The sequence below is a fragment of the Trypanosoma conorhini genome, assembly GCF_003719485.1.
Source record: "Trypanosoma conorhini strain 025E chromosome Unknown Tco_14.4_contig_00135, whole genome shotgun sequence".
Classification (NCBI taxonomy): Eukaryota; Euglenozoa; class Kinetoplastea; order Trypanosomatida; family Trypanosomatidae; genus Trypanosoma; species Trypanosoma conorhini.
The window spans coordinates 17,352-34,053 of NW_021704215.1; the positions used below are offsets into that span (position 1 = coordinate 17,352).

At 61.3% G+C, this 16,702-nt stretch overlaps 8 protein-coding genes across 8 annotated transcripts in view, besides 24 other annotated features; all 8 read right to left on the reverse strand.

Moving 5' to 3' along the window:
- Positions 1-742, reverse strand: part of Tco025E_03113 (protein kinase) — a gene marked incomplete at both ends in the record, with an annotated part of 930 nt that extends 188 nt beyond the window's left edge. The window contains one exon of the mRNA XM_029370035.1: positions 1-742. This exon is cut by the window's left edge and continues 188 nt beyond it. Coding sequence (XP_029229959.1) covers positions 1-742 — 742 coding nt within the window.
- A 50-nt stretch (positions 743-792) lies between these two features.
- Positions 793-816: a microsatellite.
- Positions 816-833: a microsatellite.
- A 367-nt stretch (positions 834-1,200) lies between these two features.
- Positions 1,201-1,216: a microsatellite.
- Positions 1,217-1,254: a microsatellite.
- Positions 1,255-1,304: 50 nt separating this feature from the next.
- Positions 1,305-1,323: a microsatellite.
- Positions 1,324-1,343: a microsatellite.
- A 257-nt stretch (positions 1,344-1,600) lies between these two features.
- Positions 1,601-1,625: a microsatellite.
- Positions 1,625-1,647: a microsatellite.
- A 37-nt stretch (positions 1,648-1,684) lies between these two features.
- Positions 1,685-1,709: a microsatellite.
- Positions 1,710-1,770: 61 nt separating this feature from the next.
- Positions 1,771-1,831: a microsatellite.
- A 5-nt stretch (positions 1,832-1,836) lies between these two features.
- Positions 1,837-1,860: a microsatellite.
- Positions 1,861-2,238: 378 nt separating this feature from the next.
- Positions 2,239-2,279: a sequence feature (A-rich).
- A 447-nt stretch (positions 2,280-2,726) lies between these two features.
- Positions 2,727-2,763: a microsatellite.
- Positions 2,759-2,798: a microsatellite.
- A 178-nt stretch (positions 2,799-2,976) lies between these two features.
- Positions 2,977-4,578, reverse strand: Tco025E_03114 (uncharacterized protein; the record flags this gene model as incomplete). The annotated part of the gene is made up of 1 exon (XM_029370036.1): positions 2,977-4,578. The coding sequence occupies one exon, from the start codon at positions 4,576-4,578 to the stop codon at positions 2,977-2,979; it is 1,602 nt and encodes a 533-aa protein (XP_029229960.1).
- Positions 4,579-4,629: 51 nt separating this feature from the next.
- Positions 4,630-4,662: a microsatellite.
- A 556-nt stretch (positions 4,663-5,218) lies between these two features.
- Positions 5,219-8,917, reverse strand: Tco025E_03115 (uncharacterized protein; the record flags this gene model as incomplete). Its single annotated transcript, XM_029370037.1, has 1 exon — positions 5,219-8,917. The coding sequence occupies one exon, from the start codon at positions 8,915-8,917 to the stop codon at positions 5,219-5,221; it is 3,699 nt and encodes a 1,232-aa protein (XP_029229961.1).
- Positions 8,918-9,146: 229 nt separating this feature from the next.
- Positions 9,147-9,176: a microsatellite.
- Positions 9,177-9,205: 29 nt separating this feature from the next.
- On the reverse strand, positions 9,206-10,441 carry Tco025E_03116 (uncharacterized protein; the record flags this gene model as incomplete). Its single annotated transcript, XM_029370038.1, has 1 exon — positions 9,206-10,441. The coding sequence occupies one exon, from the start codon at positions 10,439-10,441 to the stop codon at positions 9,206-9,208; it is 1,236 nt and encodes a 411-aa protein (XP_029229962.1).
- Positions 10,442-10,447: 6 nt separating this feature from the next.
- Positions 10,448-10,474: a sequence feature (GA-rich).
- A 59-nt stretch (positions 10,475-10,533) lies between these two features.
- Positions 10,534-10,568: a microsatellite.
- Positions 10,569-10,648: 80 nt separating this feature from the next.
- Positions 10,649-10,671: a microsatellite.
- A 225-nt stretch (positions 10,672-10,896) lies between these two features.
- Positions 10,897-11,607, reverse strand: Tco025E_03117 (uncharacterized protein; the record flags this gene model as incomplete). The annotated part of the gene is made up of 1 exon (XM_029370039.1): positions 10,897-11,607. The coding sequence occupies one exon, from the start codon at positions 11,605-11,607 to the stop codon at positions 10,897-10,899; it is 711 nt and encodes a 236-aa protein (XP_029229963.1).
- Positions 11,608-11,766: 159 nt separating this feature from the next.
- Positions 11,767-11,839: a sequence feature (A-rich).
- A 306-nt stretch (positions 11,840-12,145) lies between these two features.
- Tco025E_03118 (uncharacterized protein) lies at positions 12,146-12,682 on the reverse strand (the record flags this gene model as incomplete). Its single annotated transcript, XM_029370040.1, has 1 exon — positions 12,146-12,682. The coding sequence occupies one exon, from the start codon at positions 12,680-12,682 to the stop codon at positions 12,146-12,148; it is 537 nt and encodes a 178-aa protein (XP_029229964.1).
- Positions 12,683-12,858: 176 nt separating this feature from the next.
- Tco025E_03119 (ankyrin repeat protein) lies at positions 12,859-13,332 on the reverse strand (the record flags this gene model as incomplete). Its single annotated transcript, XM_029370041.1, has 1 exon — positions 12,859-13,332. The coding sequence occupies one exon, from the start codon at positions 13,330-13,332 to the stop codon at positions 12,859-12,861; it is 474 nt and encodes a 157-aa protein (XP_029229965.1).
- Positions 13,333-13,337: 5 nt separating this feature from the next.
- Positions 13,338-13,367: a microsatellite.
- A 320-nt stretch (positions 13,368-13,687) lies between these two features.
- Positions 13,688-13,717: a microsatellite.
- A 41-nt stretch (positions 13,718-13,758) lies between these two features.
- Tco025E_03120 (putative DNA photolyase) lies at positions 13,759-16,335 on the reverse strand (the record flags this gene model as incomplete). The annotated part of the gene is made up of 1 exon (XM_029370042.1): positions 13,759-16,335. One exon carries the CDS (start codon positions 16,333-16,335, stop codon positions 13,759-13,761), a length of 2,577 nt encoding a protein of 858 aa, XP_029229966.1.
- A 103-nt stretch (positions 16,336-16,438) lies between these two features.
- Positions 16,439-16,468: a microsatellite.
- A 158-nt stretch (positions 16,469-16,626) lies between these two features.
- Positions 16,627-16,656: a sequence feature (A-rich).
- Positions 16,657-16,702: the final 46 nt, after the last annotated feature.

Here is a 16,702-nt window from a genome sequence, read left to right on the forward strand (position 1 = left end):
GCTCCGTGTGGAAGTAGTCCAGCGCCGTGCCCGCCTGGAATATGACCTGCGCCAGGTGGCGGTGGCCGAAGGGGCCGTGCTTCATGATCCAGTCCAGCAGGCACGGCCCATACTTTGGCATCACGATGCACATGTGGCCGGTCTCGTTCTGGAAGTAGCGCTGGATCTTCATCAGGGAGTACCGGTCGGCGGCGTCCGACTGGCGCACCTTCTCCATGAACTGAATCTCGATCTTCGCGTCCCGCGTGTACTTGGGCACGTTGCGCACAATCTTCACCGCGCAGTACTCCTTGCGCTTGCGGTCCCACGCCTCCACCACCTTGCCGAAGGTGCCCTCGCCCAGCATCGAGAGGATCTTGAAGCGCTGCGTCGAGACGTCAATGTCCTCGCCGAGCACCACGTAGAAGTGGCCCTCCTCGCGGCTCTGATTCGGGAGGGCGTACGTCACCTTCTTCTTCTTTGCGGGTGGCTGTACTTCTACTACGGTGTTTGTCCCTCCAACGGTGGCGACGGTCGCCTTATTGTTCTGCTTCGGGTAGCCGACGTCGGTGGCGGCGGCGGTCTCGCGGTCCCGCTTGCTGCCGGAGCGGCGGGCGCTGTTTGTGGAGTGGCTTGTCGTCATGTTTGAGCGGGCGCTGTTGAGCCCCTTGGCGCCGTTGCCGGACGCCACATTCGCCTGGCCGACGGTGTACTGCTGGATCCCGGCGCGAATGGGGCCAACGTTGGACGTCACATTCTCCATCTCGGTAACCGCAGCGGGAGCAGGCTAAAGCACAAGCCCTTCCCCTCGTGCTCTCTCTTTCTCTCTCTCTCTCTGTGTGTGTGTGTGTGTGCCGAGAGGCGTGTGCCCTCGAAGCGTAGCGGCGCGCGAGAGCGGGCGCAGAGTCCAGCCGGGCCAAGCGACCGTCAGGGTGCCGCCGCTGCGGGAGTCTAAGCTGGCGGCGTGCGGGGTGGGCGGGCGTGGCGGGGTGTGTGCCGCTCCCTTCGCTTCTCGTGGGTCTACTTTTTTTAGTGCTCTACCAGACGCTGCGGCCGCCCCTCGCGACGCTCCTGCTTTTTCCCTTTTCTTTGCTTTTTTCCCTCCTGCGCGTCGCCGTCGCCCCGCGGCGGCCCAAGGCAGAGGACAGAGAGGAAGAAGCGGGAGAGAAGCTGCTCGCGCGCGCCCCCCCCGGGCAGACGCCACCCGAAACAGTCGGCACGCAGCAAAAACAACAACAACAGAACAGAACAGAAAACAAAACAAAGCAGCAAGAAGAAGGAGGAAGCGGCGGCAGAAACACACGCACACGCTGGAAAAAAAAAAGGATAGAGAGAGAGAGAGAGCACACACACACACACACACAAAAGACAAAAAAAAGTTACACGCACAGTTTGTTGCTCGCACGTTGTGGCGCACTCCTCCCAGAGGCCTCCACACTACAGCGGCAGCAGCAAAGCCAACAGAGAAGCAAACAAGCGAATAGAAGAAACCGCGTCCTGCCTCTGCAGGAGCGGTGCAAATGCCTCTACGTCCGCTTTGCCTCCCCACCGCCCGCCCCTTTTCGCAGCATTCCCACGTGGAGAGGCATCAGGCGGCGGTAGACACGGGGAGGCAAGCAAGACACACACCCGCACACACACACACAGAGAGAAAGAGAGAAAGAGAGATGTCGGGGTACAAAAGCAACGCAACAAGACAGATTTAAACAACAACAACAACAAAAAAAACACACGTGAACGTTGTGTCGCAGCCAGGCACGCAACACAGCGGGCACAGAATGTGGGATGCATAAAAAGAAAAACAACAACAACAGCATCAACAAAAAAAACAAAACAAAATACATACACACAAATCGCCAAGCAAGACAAGCAAGCAAGAAGAGGTGCATGAATTCCCTTACGGCAGCCAGCAACGAGAACGGAGTTACTGAGACCCACCGCCAAAACTTCGTGGCGTTGCCACCTTCCCTTTTAGAACCAAACGCGCCGCTTACACGCTGGTGGGTTCCACGCTGCACACCTCTGCCTCTTTCCACGCCGCCGCCTCGCGGCCAACCGTCTTGCGCAGCGCTCAACTCATGGCCCACGCACACGGCGCACTCGGTTGTCCGCCCCGGTAAAAATTAGGGGAGGGGGCTAGCGGGCAGGGGAGCACCTGCGCCGCCCGCACGCCACGCAAAGAAGCAACACCCCATCAATTGCCCCTCCCCACCTCCCCAACGCAGCTTCGTTGATTAAGGCGGAATATTTACAGGCCCCAACAACCACAAAGCAAAAACAAAAAAAAATTCATAAAAGAACCCCAGTGAATAAAAGGGAAAAGAAAGCTATATATATAATAAAAAAAAATAGGGGTATTCTTTTTGCCCCTTCGTTTTTCCTCTAGCAGCGCGTCTTCTTGAGGACCAGGGGGTAGTGCAAGTATCGCACGGACGCACATCCAAAAAGGATAGTCGCGGTTCTTTCCTTTTCCTTTTTTTTTGCGTATTTTTTCCGTCATCCTCTAGAACCATCCAATACTCCACTCCGCCACACTGTAGACACAGGAGCGGACTCGCTTTGGTACTACTTACCCTTGTGATTACCACACATTCTCGTGGTGTTTCTCGCCCGCTCACAGCAGTCACAAGTATTACAAGTGTATGTGTGTGATTGCACGGAATGAACGCATGGGTCGGCGCGTGCGCCACGTGACGTCCGGTTGGCTTCAGTGGCTTCTTTTCCCTTCGATCGTGCAACTCACCATTCACGCAAACGACATGCACACACACACACACAGATACATTATATATATATATATATAATATACATAATATATACGAGAGCATACAGCTTTACAGGAATACTGGGAGCGAGGGCGTCTCTTTTCCTCCCTTCTTCACGCAGAGCGCAATGGCGTGCTGCCGCCTCGACTCCCGCATAAACCCTTCACCGCCCGATGCATTGCCCGTCGCCGCCTCCGCCCCCCATGCTTTGTTCGTGTGCCCCCTACGCGGCCTATTCTACGGGCCTCCACAGCTTGCTCTCGGCCGCCTTCTGCCACAGCAACTCGAGAAAAAGGTACCACCGCGGCATCCGGTTGTTGCCGCTGCCCAGGCGCAGCGCAAGCAGGGTGGCCAGGATGGCGTCGCACACGTTCCTCAGCATGAATATCGCCACGGTCACCAGTCCATTGTACCGGAGCTCGTCAAACAACTCCACGGAGTCATATATCGTGTGCAACATCAGCAGCAACGCCCCCACAATGTAGGTGCGTACGAAGCTCTGCTTTGTCATGGCATTGCCAATGTGACCGAGACACTCCACGCCGCAGATGACCCACAGCAGGAGCAGCAGGGCGTTGTCTATAAGTCCTATGATACTGAGGGAGCGCGGGAGGTGCAGCCGTGGCGGGGAGAGGGCCTCCATGCCAGGGGCGCGACACACAGCCGTCTCTGAGGTGCGCTCCATGCAACTGCGCACCTCCTCCGTCAGCGCAAACGAGACAAAGACGCAGCTCAGGCAAATGGACAGCAACCACACAAGAATCAGCGACTGCATGCGCAGGGCGATGCGCCACAGCAAGAGACGCGACCACCGCTCCGTTGGGCTCTCCCGCAGCCCCGCGACATCCTCAGGCGGCACGCGACCAATAATCCAGTAGCCGACAGTAGCTGGGATGAAACAACAGCTCCGCCTGGGGTGCGAAGCGCCGACGCCGCACTCCTCACCGTAGAGGTTGTAACCCCCAAAACTTTCCTCTGGCGCCCGCGCCGCATCATTCGCCGAGCCAGGTAGGAGCTCACTTCTATTACTCTCCTGCCGCGACTCCGCGCCCACGGGGTCCTCCAACGGAGGCGGCTCCCAGCCCCCCGGCAGCGGCCGCATCGCGCCGTCGCTTCCGTCGACGCCGCCGAGTACATTTGCCGCGTGAATCATATGATTAAGCTGCGCGTGACGAATGCCGCCGCGGATCGTCGAAAGTGGGGTGTCGGCGAGACCCTTAAGGTCCAGCTCCTCCGTATTTGCCACGGACGCACAGCACGGAGCTGCCCCGTGTGTGAATCTCCCAGCCACGCCACACCGGTTCTGCGCCTGCCCTTCGGAACCCACTTCCTCGGCCGCCGAGCACGCCCCCTGAAAATCAGCGCCAACTAACCCCTCGCGGCGCAGGTACAACACAGGGAACTTTCCCGCCGCATCCACCGGCAACGTCGCCACAGAATCAGCCCGTCGGTTGGGTAAGGAGGCTTCTTGGTTTGCACGACCAGACACCACACCCTGCGAAAATGACGCCGGGGTGGAGATGACGACGCAGAAGAGAAGCACCGCTATTGGGCGCAGGAATTGCAGCACGAGCAAGTAAAAAAGGCAGGCCGGCAGAATACGCCAGTGTGCATCTGGAAAGAGCAAATCAAACTCGCCCAGCCCCGCGTAACAGAACGCCCAGAGGGCAAGCAGAACAACAATGGCGACCTTTATCGCTACCAGCGGCGACGCAAGAGGATGATGGCTGCCCTCCAGCAGCAAGGGAGCGCGGGAGCAGCAGACGACAGTGACCAACAACCACATTCCGATGCAGACGCCGCCAAGCACCGCCTCGCCCGTAGCGGGATCCATACTTCCCACTGTTTGCGTATATAAGAAACCTGCACTACTACCAATAACAATTATATATATATATATATATATATATATATATATTTGTACGTAGCTCTTGCCGCCTCCGCTCCTCCCCTCTTGTATTCGTTCGGAGAGAGAGGATGTTCTTCCTTCCGCTTCCCACGCCGTGGGATGTTGGGCAAAAAAAATAAATAAGCAAACAACAGCAGAAAAAGTGAGTGGGTGAGTGCTGTGGTGGGGTGTGCGAGGTGCCTTTTGTGCTGGCCGGGGCCTCTCGGCAGCTCCGTTGTTAGTGCGCGGCCCTCACCCCACCCTTTGCCTTTTCCACGCCCCTCCCCCGCCGCGTGGCTGATGCGCCCCGGCCCCTTCCTTTCCCAGCGACTCCCCTGCGGAGCCGCAAAGCCCAGAGGTAGGGAGACGAATTTACCTAAAAACTACTCACACCGAGACGCAGAGGAGGAACAAGGAGAAGATGAAGGGAACGCAGCCGCACCAAGAAGGACAGTGAGCGCCAAGAGACGCAGCAACCGTGACGCATGAGAATATTGGCATTTTTTTTATTTTGAAGTAAATAGAGGAGTACTAGGGATAATCACGAAAAGACTGTAAGGCCAAAACAGCAGCAACGGCGGCAGCATTAGTCACCACCGGCACTGCCACCATTCCCTCCCCCTATGAGCAGAACATCCGCAAAGGCATTCACAACGGCGTGCAGCAGCAGGCGCGTCGGCACCACCTCAACCGTCATCCCATGCAACTGCCGCAGCAAATCCATAAGAGAGAGCTCCGTGAACACGGTGTATGCCTCCAACAGTTGTTGCTCCAAGCTCGATAATGCTTCTACACCCTCCCTTTTTTGTTGCCTCCTCTCCTCCTTTTCCTGCGTGGAAGGAGTTGGAGGGCATGACCTACGTCCCAGGACTGCGTTGCAGGAGTTCGGCACAGACCGTGGAGAGGCAGACCTCACCGCCTGCTCCGAGGAGCACGACGCGGTAGCACTGAGAACGGCCGTGGCGCAATTGGGCCCTGCGGCGGCCGACAGTTGGTGCAGATAGGCGTAGTGTGTCAAGAAGGGCCTTAGGCGGCGAAGGTTGCACTCCAGCAAGTACAGCAACGTCTCCACTCCGATGCCCGGTTTTCCCCAAAGTAGTGCCACCGTGTGGTGCAAGACAAACTGCATGAGAGCCTCAAATGGAACGACGCGTTCAGCACCGACCAGACGTGTCACAGGAAGAGGCTGGCCATCCCAACCTACATGGTGAGGGCGCAGCGAGGAGGACGAGGCATGGGAGGGGGTGAGGGAGGATGGGGAGAGCGGAAGGAGTTCGCCGGTGAAGCCAGGAATGGAGGTCGGGGAGAAAAAAACCCGCTTGTGGTACCGTTGACTCGCCAATGGAAAATGGCGCTGTTGACTGTGGCCGCCACCCGCATTCGAGCAAGCCGCTGCTGTTGCCGCTTCCACCGCTGCCGTCGCCGCCGCAGCGCGCTGCTCCGCCAGCTGCTTGGCGTTTTCCTCCAATAACTGCCGCTGCTTCAGCGCGTCCGCGAGGCGGCCCTCGATCGCGCCGCGATTCTCTGCCAACCACTCCCGCACCGCCACCGGTGTGCTTCCAGGCGTGATGGCCGTGCACTTCTCATCTTTCGTTGGAATATTCTGTTTTGTGCACCCCCCGGACTCCGTGCGGCAAACTGACGAGTAGCCGCTGCTTGCCTTCACGGCGTCCTGCGCTTTTTGCGCCGCCGCGTCCCCGCAGCCGCGCGTGAGGTGGCGGTACATTTGCACCGGAGTCGCCTCCGGCTGGGCCGCCGGCGCCGCAAACGCCTTGGCGCGTGTGAACCACGGCCGTTGGTCGGCCATCAGGCGACAGCACTCGGGGTCGATGGGGCGGGCGCCATGCCGGCCACGCCATGCCGCGGCCTCCGCAATGGCAGGGGCGAGAAACGGAAACGACAAGCGAATCGGCGAGTTGCCCACACGCCAAGCGTGCGGGGCGGAGGCCAACTCCTCGCATATGGGGCACGCATTTCCCCAGGCACAGTACACCTCCAACTGGGGAGCGTCAGCCCCACCGGTGCTAGGCAAAGAAAACACTGGGGGCGACGACGGCGTTGACGGCGCAGAGGTCTTCAGCGCCACCACGGGCACGGATGCCGGCGTGTCAGCCACCTCGTCTGCGCTAAAGAACGGGGTTCGCAATCCACCGCCGTAACCGCCTAGTGAGGTGCCACTTGACGACCGCATTCCCTCGAAGACCAATAATCCTACCATGGACGCAGGGGCCACCGGCGGCTGCCTCAACTTTGGGTGCGCCTCATCCTGCTGGGAGAACACTTTTGTTACCGCAAGCATCGGGGGGCATAATGGACAGGCGGCATCGGCGCCCCCCTTCTTCTGGCGAGAGAGGTGCGGCGTACCTGCCTCATGAAAGAGGTCACCATGCGTGAAGAGCACAGTTATCTCGTCGTCTACCGCCAGCGCCCCACTCAAGCGCAGAAACTCCACCGCCTCTACGATGAGAACATCACCGTCCAACCTGGAGCTTTGATCCTCCAGGGAAAGGGCGTTGACGCCGCCACCCTCTTGGCTAAAGCTCTCCTCCGTGCGCATCCACCCAAAGCGGGCCGTACTGCTGCCTCCAGTCGGTAATTTCATTTGCTGCTGCTGCTGCTGCTGCTTCACCGTCTGACGCTGGTGGAGGGCACTTGCCAAGCACCGTTCCAGGGCGCGGTACAACCCGCCCATGCGCCATGGCCGGGGGAGTGAGCCAAGGGCGGCGAATATGCTGCTCAGCGGCAGCAACTGTGACGCCCGCCAGCCAACAGCCTCAGCGTACGGTTTTGCCAGACGTTCGACAAAATAGGGATCTTCTAGTGTCACAAGGTGATTTGGATTTTGCTTCACGTAGGCAGGCGCGTGGCACGGTGCGGGCCTGCGCTGCCCCAGGATGGATGCCACGGGCAGAGTAAATAGTCCACGAACCACAAGTTCCGTCACCCTGCCCACACTTTGAGCCACGCCGGCGCCACAGCCAGCGTTTGCGTTGCCGCCACCACTAATAATTGTATTCCTTTGCTTGTTGTTGTTGTTGTTGCCGCTGCTGGCGCTGCTGCTGCTGCTGTTTCCAACACCGCCGCGATGGGGCGGAGGTGATCCAAAAGCTGGATAGGACTTTGGAGGCACCACAGCATCGTTCGTCTTGCCGTTGTCTTTGACGGCGGCGATGTGCTGCGCGAGGAGGGAAATCTCGCGACAGAGCGAAAGCTCCGCGTCCTTCAACAGCCCTGCAAACCTCTCCGACGCAGACAGGCGTTTTCTTCCGCCACGACCGTGGCAAGGCGGGGCGTCGTGCTTGGCGAGGTCACCGTCGTCGCCGCTCATCTCCCACGCCTGCATGCGCCGCTCCATCCGCAGCACCTGTTCTGTGGCGTAGCGCGAGCGCAGCTCCTCTCGCACCAGCACATTCATAAACACCTGCACCAGGTTCGCAATGGCGCCGTCCCCCCGGTCCGGTTGATTCATGGCGACAACCAGCGCAACCCCGTGCGAAGCGGCGGCCGGCTGGTTATTGAGCTTCGCCCGCCTCCCTTTTTTCTCTTCCTCTTCTTCCTCCTCCTCGCCTCCCTCTTTTCCAATTTCCTCGTCCTCGTTGTTGTCGTCTTCGGCGTCACTGCGGGCCACGTCGACGGGGCCGTCGTCTGCGGCACGGTTGCGGGGGCGCATCGGCTCGTCGGCTTCGAGCCTCTGACCCTTGACGTTGCTAGGAAGCAGCGGGTAAATGAGAAACGTTCCCCCGGCGAACTGAATTGTTGTGCAGCTCGAGAATCTCCCACGCAGCAGGTGGACAAGGACCGTTGTTTGCACCCCCACGCAGGTATCATCGTCTTCCCTTGCCTCACCGTGACTGCCCCTCTTGCTGCTGCTCCACCTGTGGCCGGCACGCGATGCCGCGTGGGTCGCCGAGTGCGACGCCTTCGCCGCCTCATGGCCGTCGGCGTCGGAGAGCTGCTTGGAGTCGCCTGCTGCCGGCGCGGGGGTTGGGTGTGAGCGCTTTGTGTTGCGGCGCTTTCGTCGCACCCCCACCCCAGCCGGCGCGGCAGTAGGGGGCGGTTGTTTTTGCAGCTCCTGCTCTCCCTGCGGCTGTTGCTGCGGCGACGCCTCTGTTGTTTTCGCCGCGGCGGCGGCGGCGGCGGTGGTGTCCGCTGGGACCGCGGGTGACGTCCCCCGCCCCCCCGCAGGGCCGCCGCCGGCGTTGATGCTGAAGGGGTTGCGTATCGGGTAGCGGAAGAGCAGCTTCTCCTGGGCGAAGAGGAAAATAACGGCTGCCCGCTCCGCCATGGCGCCGCGGCTGCCGCCACGAGACTTTCCCCCCCCGGCAGGTCTGTGCTGGTGGGAGGGAAGGACGCACGCGGAGAGAAGCAGGCGGAGAAAAAGTAACTAACAAACATTAATGGCAACGGCGTCAGCAGCAGAGAGGATGCCGTCGGCGTCGCCGGAGGCAAAGGCCCACCTCCACGCCGCGCGGGCGCCAAACACGGCAGCCGCAAGAGTAGCTAATAAACGCCAAAAACAAACAAACAAACAAACAAACAAACAAGAACAATCCTCCGTCCATCTCCCTTTCTCTCACATCTGCGACTCCGCCAGCTTTCGCTTCAAGGAGGCCAGCACCTCCTCTGGCTGTTTGGTGCCCAGCCGCAGCCATTCCGCCACCGCGTCGGAGACCTCCTTAAACTTCCGCGTCTGCTCCGCAAGCTTCTTGAGCTGCGCGACCAACCTTTCGGTCTTCTCGCGGTGCTCCTTTTGCACTTCCCGCTCCTCGGCGAGCTCCCGCTCGATTCGCCGCATCGCCTGCCCCTGTTCCTCCGTCTTCCCCCGCCACTGTTCCAGCTCCGTCCTGTGCTCCGCCTCCGCCTGCCGCTGGGCGTGTAGCACCCGCTGAATCTCCCCATTCTTGCTGTTCAGCAGCTGGCGCAGGCCACTCAAGTGCCGCTGCTGCTCGTCGCGAAGGGATTCCCACCGGCGACGCTCCTCGCGGTGCCGCGCCCGCTCCACCAGCAGCTGCTCGCGGGAGAGCAACTCCGCCTCCGCGTCAAAGTCGGGCTCATTGTTATTATTATTATTATTACTGCTGCCGTCACCGATGTCCGCGCCGTCACGTGGGCGCTTGCGAGCTCCAACACCCGCAACTACCGTCGCCGTCGCCGCCGCCTTGCCGCCACGTGCAGCGACCACGGCTGCGACGTACTGGCGAATGTCGTGCAGGTTGCGGACAACGACGTCCGCCTCTGCGGCTGTCATGAGCGCGGGCGCCGCTGCTGCGGTGCCTATGCGTGTTGACAGGCAGGAGCGCACAAAGACGGCGTGCTCCTCGGCCGAGAAGGGCTCGTTTGAGACGTACTTGGCCCCCACCAACTCGGTTGCCTCGCCAAAATCGAGGCCCAGCAGCCACTCCGAGAGAAGCGAGGCGGCCGGGGAGGCGTCTGCCTTTGTCTGCGGCCCATCCGACGCGGCCCTGGGGCGCGGGACGAGCGCCACTACTTTTCCAACGCGGTAATGATGCTGCTGCCCTGCCGTGGCGCCTGTCGCCTGCAGGCCGGCCTGCACGTATTTGTTCCCCTGAATCAGCTGCTGCTGCCTGCTCTTTGGCACCGACACACGCACCAGGGCGTGCACCAGCAGCGAGCGCACGTGAGCCTCGGTGAGCAGCAGGCGCCAGAGGGGCAGTTTGTCGCACGCCGGTGCCCCCGCGCCGCCGCCATCCGCGCCGGCGCCTGCTGCCGACGCGGAGAGGGCGAGCAGCTCATGCAACTCATCCCGCTGGAGTTGACATTGACTCGCCAGCGCGTAGTTGCTCGGCATCTACCAGAGAGCGAGAGGGAGGGTGGGAGGGAGTGGCCTGCACAAACACGCACACGCGCCCCGCACTTTTGCTTGTCACGCTTCCTCCCCGGTTTTTTCTTTCTTTCGTTGCTTCTTTCTATTTTTCCTCTCCCCCACCCCCGCACCACACACACGGAGCAGGGAGAGAGACACGGACGGGGTGCTGTGGGAGGAGGCATGCACGCAAAACAAACAAACAAACAAAAAAAGAGGGAAGAGAAGGAAGCAAAACCCCTGCGGTTGTCGATGGCGGTGGGAGGCAGCTGAGCAGAAGCAACAAAATAGTGTGAGGGCAGAGACGTCAGGGCACCACGCAACCCGCAGAAATGAAGACAATGAATGCAGACAAGCACGCGTGGGATCGGCGGTGGGGTCCAGTGCGAGACAGCAACCACCTCGGCCGCGTGTTCGCTGCTGACGTCTAACGCCTCTCGTCACCGCAGCTCCGCGAGGGGCCTTGCCTGGCTCGGTGGGGTGTAGAACAGGTACCCGACAAGCCACAGCAGCCCCGAGGTGACGAAGGCGCAGGCGCACAAAAACCCGGCGTGGTCCACGCCCCCCCTGTCCCGCATGTTCACAAAGTACCGCACAAACCAATTTGGCGCGAGTCGTGCAAGGACGTTTGTGCGCTCGTACGGCAACTCCACCGTTGAGTTTTCCTCCTCGAACTGCCGCTGCCACTCCTTCACCCGCCGCCGCTTGACCCCCACGCTTTCGCCAAAGATACCGGCATACGGGTCGTCATCCTGCACCTCGCGGTAGTCCTCAACCTTGCGGTAGAAGCGCCTATCCGGGCCCAGGTTGCCCGCCGACGCAGGGCCCTCGTAGAGCCGCTGCGCCCTTGTGTTCTCCTCCTTGTAGCGACCGCTCTTCAGCGTCTCGGGAAACATGCGCTTCGCCTCCTGCAGACGCTGCGACGCCGGCTTCGTTGGGCGGGCGCGCCCCAGACCACTCCCAGCGGCATTATTACTACTGCTGGTGCTGCTGGTGTTGTTGGGGACGACTGATGCATGCGGCCCGTTCCGCCCTTTGGGAGGCTTGCGGACGCTGGCGAAGGGCGAGTAACCGAAGGCGCGCACGCCACCCCCACGCGGGCTGCCTGCTGCGCACGAGAACAACGACGGGACGCCGCGGATGCGGCGCATCGACTGCCACCGCGCTGCTGCTGACATGAAGGGGGAGGCGGGCCCAACGAACCCCCCACCCCCGCGAGCAAAGGCACGCAAGACTGGCTTCCTCAGCGCCGCGGCTTGCTCTTGTGGCGGCGACAAACACCGCCTTCCCTGTCCTCTCCCCCCCTCCCCAGAGAAGAGAAAAAGAAAAACAAAATGGAGGGATAGCAGGTAGACAAAGTAATAAAAAAATAAAAATGAAAAAAAGGACAAGGGGAGCCGGGCGCAGCGGGTCTTACAAATGTGCGCCTCCATCTCCCGTCTTCGGTGTTGTGCTGCAAAAGGCTCCGCTTCTCCCTCAATCATCCCCCATGTTTTTTTTTGTCGTTTTGTCCACCAGCCGCCGTGCGGTGACTGAATCCTCCAGCTTCCTCCTTTGCGTGTTCCCTTTTGATTGCGTGTAGGCCGGTGCGTGCTCGCTGCTACTACACACACACAAAAAAAAAATGTATTAGCAGCGGCAACTGCGTCAAATGTGCGCTTCCTTTTCATTTTATTTTGCTCGCGGGGTCTACTGCCGCGTCGCCTGCTGGTGCTGCTGCTTCAGCGCCGCACCCTGCGCGTCCACGCAGGCGCGTAGTGCCCGCCGCTCCTCACCGCACAGCCCCTGCGCCAAGTTGCGGTTGACTTGGCCGGCCTCAATGCACCTGCCGTACGCCGCCGCCTCCTCGCGGCACTTGGCGTAGAGCCTGCCGTAGTTCGAGCGCAGCTCCCGCTTGATGACGCTGCCGGAGATGTAAAAGTTCCCCTCCATTTGCCGCCGCCGCAGCCGCCGCAACAGATACCAGAGAAACACCTTCGCGGGAAAAGACAAGGAGGGGAGAAAAGAGAGATGCGGCGTACGCGCGCCCCTGCCCCCCTGAAGGCCCAAGACGACAACGTCGGAAAAGCCGGCAAACAAAAACTCGACCCCACGCAAAAAAAAAAACCTACTCAACTGGGCGGGGGCAAACAAAGGAGACGCAGGGGTGTCGGGCGCCGAGGCAGTAGCACCCCCACAGGCTTCTCTATCGGAGAAAAAAGAGGGGAAGTGCCATAAAAAGTGCATCAACGGTGCTTTTTCCACGCGTCCGTGTGGGTGTGGGAAATATATATATACCGAAAAAGGAGGATAGTGTACATGCACCGTCGCCCCGTAGACGGAGTCAAGGGGGGGTGAGTGACAAAATGTATACATCAATCACCAGGGGGAAGAAGGAAGAGAGAGGCCGCCAGGTGGCGCGCTCACTCCGTGTCCGCTGGCTCGCCCGGGTGCTGCCGCTTTTCTGCGGCCTCCAGCATCTCCACAATGGCCGCGTACCCACGGTGCCTGGCGTAGTCTACTGCCTTAAACCCCGTCGATGACGTCTTCAGGGCGTCCGCGCCGTCCTCCAGGAGCGCCGCTACGGCCTTCTCGCGGCCGTAGCCCGCCGCGTAGCAGAGCGGCGGGGCTCGAAAGAGCGTGCGGCGGTCAAACTGGGGGCCGTACTGCGGTTTGGGTTGCCCCATGCTATTGATGTCCACGCCGGTCGCAAGAAACATCCGCAGCGCCGGGACGTCGCCGTCGCACGCCGCCAGGAAGATGTTGTGGCCCCCATGCTTGGAGCACGAGGAGAGGACGCTCGTGACGTCGCCCCCGGCCGTGACGGCCGCGTCGTACTTGACGACGACGTCCGCCGGGGCGCTCTCGCGGCACTGCAGGACATAAGGGTACGGCATGGCGCAAAAAAGAAAACAAAAACAAACAAAAAAAACGACCACGCCTGCGGAGTTGCGGCTACTCACTTGTGTGGTGTGTGCCTCGTGGGCGGGGGAGACTGGGCAAGGGGTGCGCAGCCAGCGGGAAAAAAAGCAAAATAAAAGAAAAAAAGCAGGAGGAAACAAGTAAACAGCAGCAACAAAGGAGAGCGGAAGCAAGGCGTATGCATGCCGTGATGTACTCATGTCCGTAACGACGAAATCGTGCATATAGCAATGATGAGAATCAGCATAAGGCTGAGGATGTAAACTTCCCGTCAAAATTATCCAACGCCGTGAAACCAACAGCAACAGCAATAAACGTTCTACGTGGCTTCACACACACACACACAGACAGAGACACACAGTTACATTTGCCAAGACGTAGTGCTCCTGAAATAAATGGAGTTAGGCCAGAGATGCCTGCTGCTGTCGTGTCGCCTGCGTTTGTTCCTTCCGCGCCACGTGCAGAGGCTGCGCCTCGTCGTCACAGCTCTCAAAGGCAGATGCAGGGAGGTGATGCGCCCATGGACGCTGCAAGACCTCCTCCGGCGAGGCGGCGACGCCCCACTCCTCCACCCGCATGATCGCCTGGCCGTGGCGCAGGGCCTCCACGTAGCCGGGGCCGCCGGCGCCATTCTTTGCCTTCTGCTGCCACGCACTCGAGGAGGCGAAGTACGTGGTGAGCTCTTCGCTGCCCAGCACGTACTGCGCACCGTCCCACAGCTTCAGCGGGTAGGGGTAGGTCTTCCCCAGCCTCACACCGTGCATGGCCTGCATCCGCGGCGTAAGAACGTGCGGCCTATGAATGTATACAGGCGGAATCTTACTCAGCAGCGGCAGCCACTTCTTAACGTAGATGCCCGACTGATCGTGGTGGTGGGCGAGCCAGTGAATGCTGCGCACGGGCTCGCCAAAGTCGTCCGAGAGCAGCTCGCTAAAGTAGGCAAAGTTGCCGTAGCAGAGAAACGGGTCGTAGTCAAGTGAGCAGCGTTCCATCCACTCCGCCCCCAGGCGCCAGTCCTGGCCGTAGCCGCGCGTCAGCAACCAGGCCAACGCCTGCCGTCCCTCGTGGGCGACAAAGCCCGTCGTCAGCAGCTCCCGCATTGCCGCGTCTGCAAACGGCACCCCCGTGAGTCCTGCGCACCACTTCTGCACAATTTTTTCGTCATGACGCCAGTCTGGGATGTTGTCGGTGTGCTCAGGTCGTGGGCCGTACGGGAAGAAAAGCTGCGGGCCGTATCGTAGGCCCATCCAGTGCCAGTAGTCGCGCCGGCTCAGCCGGAGCAGCGCCTCACGGTATTGCATCTGCACAAAACTATCCCGCACATTTTCGCTGGCGTAGCTCCGCAGCATCTCGTAGAAGCGTCGCGGTGAGAGGGACCCGTTTGAGAGGTACGGCGACACCCGCGAGAGGCGTTGCGAGTACATCTTCACATTCGTCCGATGCACGCGGCCGTAACGCAGGAGCGAGGTCACCCCTCCGCCCGCGAGCCAATCCTCCACGCGCTCAAGCGCCGCCGCCTCTCCGGGCGGGTGCGAGGACTGCGTCGCGATGACGTCCTCCACCGCAAAGGCCTCGGGGTTGCCGTAGCCGAGTTGCTCCAGACTTGGAATGCCGCCGCGGTACGGCGGCGGGCACGCCAGCCCACTTTGCTCCGCCGCGGAGGGGAGCAGCTCGTGCCGCGTCGGCAGCGACGAGAGCCGCGCCGTGTGGCGGTCGTACGGATTCGTCGGGCGAATGCTCGCGACGGTCACATCGTCGTGGTACCAGCGCTCCCCCTCGGCCATGGCAGCCACCGGCACGGGCAGGTCGTCGATGTGCACCAGCGTCGTCTGCCAGACGCTGTGCGGGACAGGCGAGACCACCGCCGGGGCCCCCGCCGCATGTTTCTCCTCGGGGTTGTCGTACGGGTGGCGCACGGCCGCGTCATGCCGCATTGGCCGCAGGCCCGTCGCGGCGTCGCGGCTGACCCACCGGCGTCCTCTCACCGCGGCCATGATGGCGTCGTGCACGTGCTTCTCATGCGGGGCGTACTGCGTCGTGAGAAACACGTCTGTCGCACCGCACTCCACGGCGAGGCGCGGGACGTGCTCCTCGGGCCGCCCCGTGCGAATAAGCAGCGGCACGTGCAGCTCCTCCTCCAGCGTCGTCCGCAGCTTCGCGAGGGTCTCGAGGAAAAACCGCGCCCGCATCGGACTCTGCCGAAAGTAGGCCCCAACAGCGCTCGGCTGCGCAAAGGCGCGGTAGTCAACGACGGCGACGGCGACAATCGGCAGGCCGCCCGCCGCCTCCGCCCGCACGGCGGCCAGCGCCAGCGTGTAGTTGTCGTGCACCCGCATGTCATTCGCGGCAAAAACGACCATGACGCACGCCGACAGAGCCGGTGTGGCGGCCACCGGCAGCCGCGCCTCCAGTGGGGTGGGCGCCGACAAGTAAAGGGCGTCCTGCTGAGAAAGGTAGCTACCAGGGGAGTTCATTGCGGCCACCCAACCGGCGTCCGCCGGCGTCGCAGTGGCAATCACCCGCCCACCGCATGCGCCGCGCTCGTCTTGGCCGCGCTCCTGCTTTGGGTGCTCTGGCAGCAGCAGAACCTCACACTCGTCGTGCAGCGCCTCCTCCGCAACCGCCGCCGCCAGCTCTTGCGTGTCAAGCACACAGCCACTCACAAGTGACACTCGCCGCGTCGCTGCGGGTGATGACGCTGGCGCCGTCTCCTCCGCCGCCGGCGCATGCGCGGCATCGTCTAGCGACGTGGCGAGGGCGGCTGCATCCAGCACGGAGGCTACCGATGGCGGCTCCCCCCCGGCGGCGGTGGGAGAGAGGCCTGCGGCTGCGGCTCGCTGCTGCGCGAGTGCGTCGCGGAAGAGGCCCGTTCGGTAGCAGCGGCGGGCGGCGGTGCAGACGCAGACAGGCGGCCCGGTGTGAAGGCCCGCTGCTGCCGCCGCCACCGCCGCGTGCGCCAGGCGCGGCGAAGAAAACATGGGCGCCACGAAACGGTGCGGCGACCCCTTCCTCTTCTTGCGGCGTACACTCTCGCACGTGCCCGCGGCGGAGAGAAAGAGAGGGAGAAACAAAACAGGAGTTCACGCAGACACACACACACACACAAACACATGCGCAGAAGCAGAAGGAAAGGACGAGTCGGCTCATTACCGAAAACACACAAACGGGAGGCTGCATACATCACACGGCAGCGGAGGGGCAGGAGGGGAAAGAGTGAAAACGGGCAACAGGCTAAACGACACCATCCCCAACCCCAAGAAGAAGGAGGAAAACAAACAAACAAAAAAGAAAAGTACAAAATCCACCAACATGCACTCCTCTCGCCCGTTTCCCACGTGATTCGGT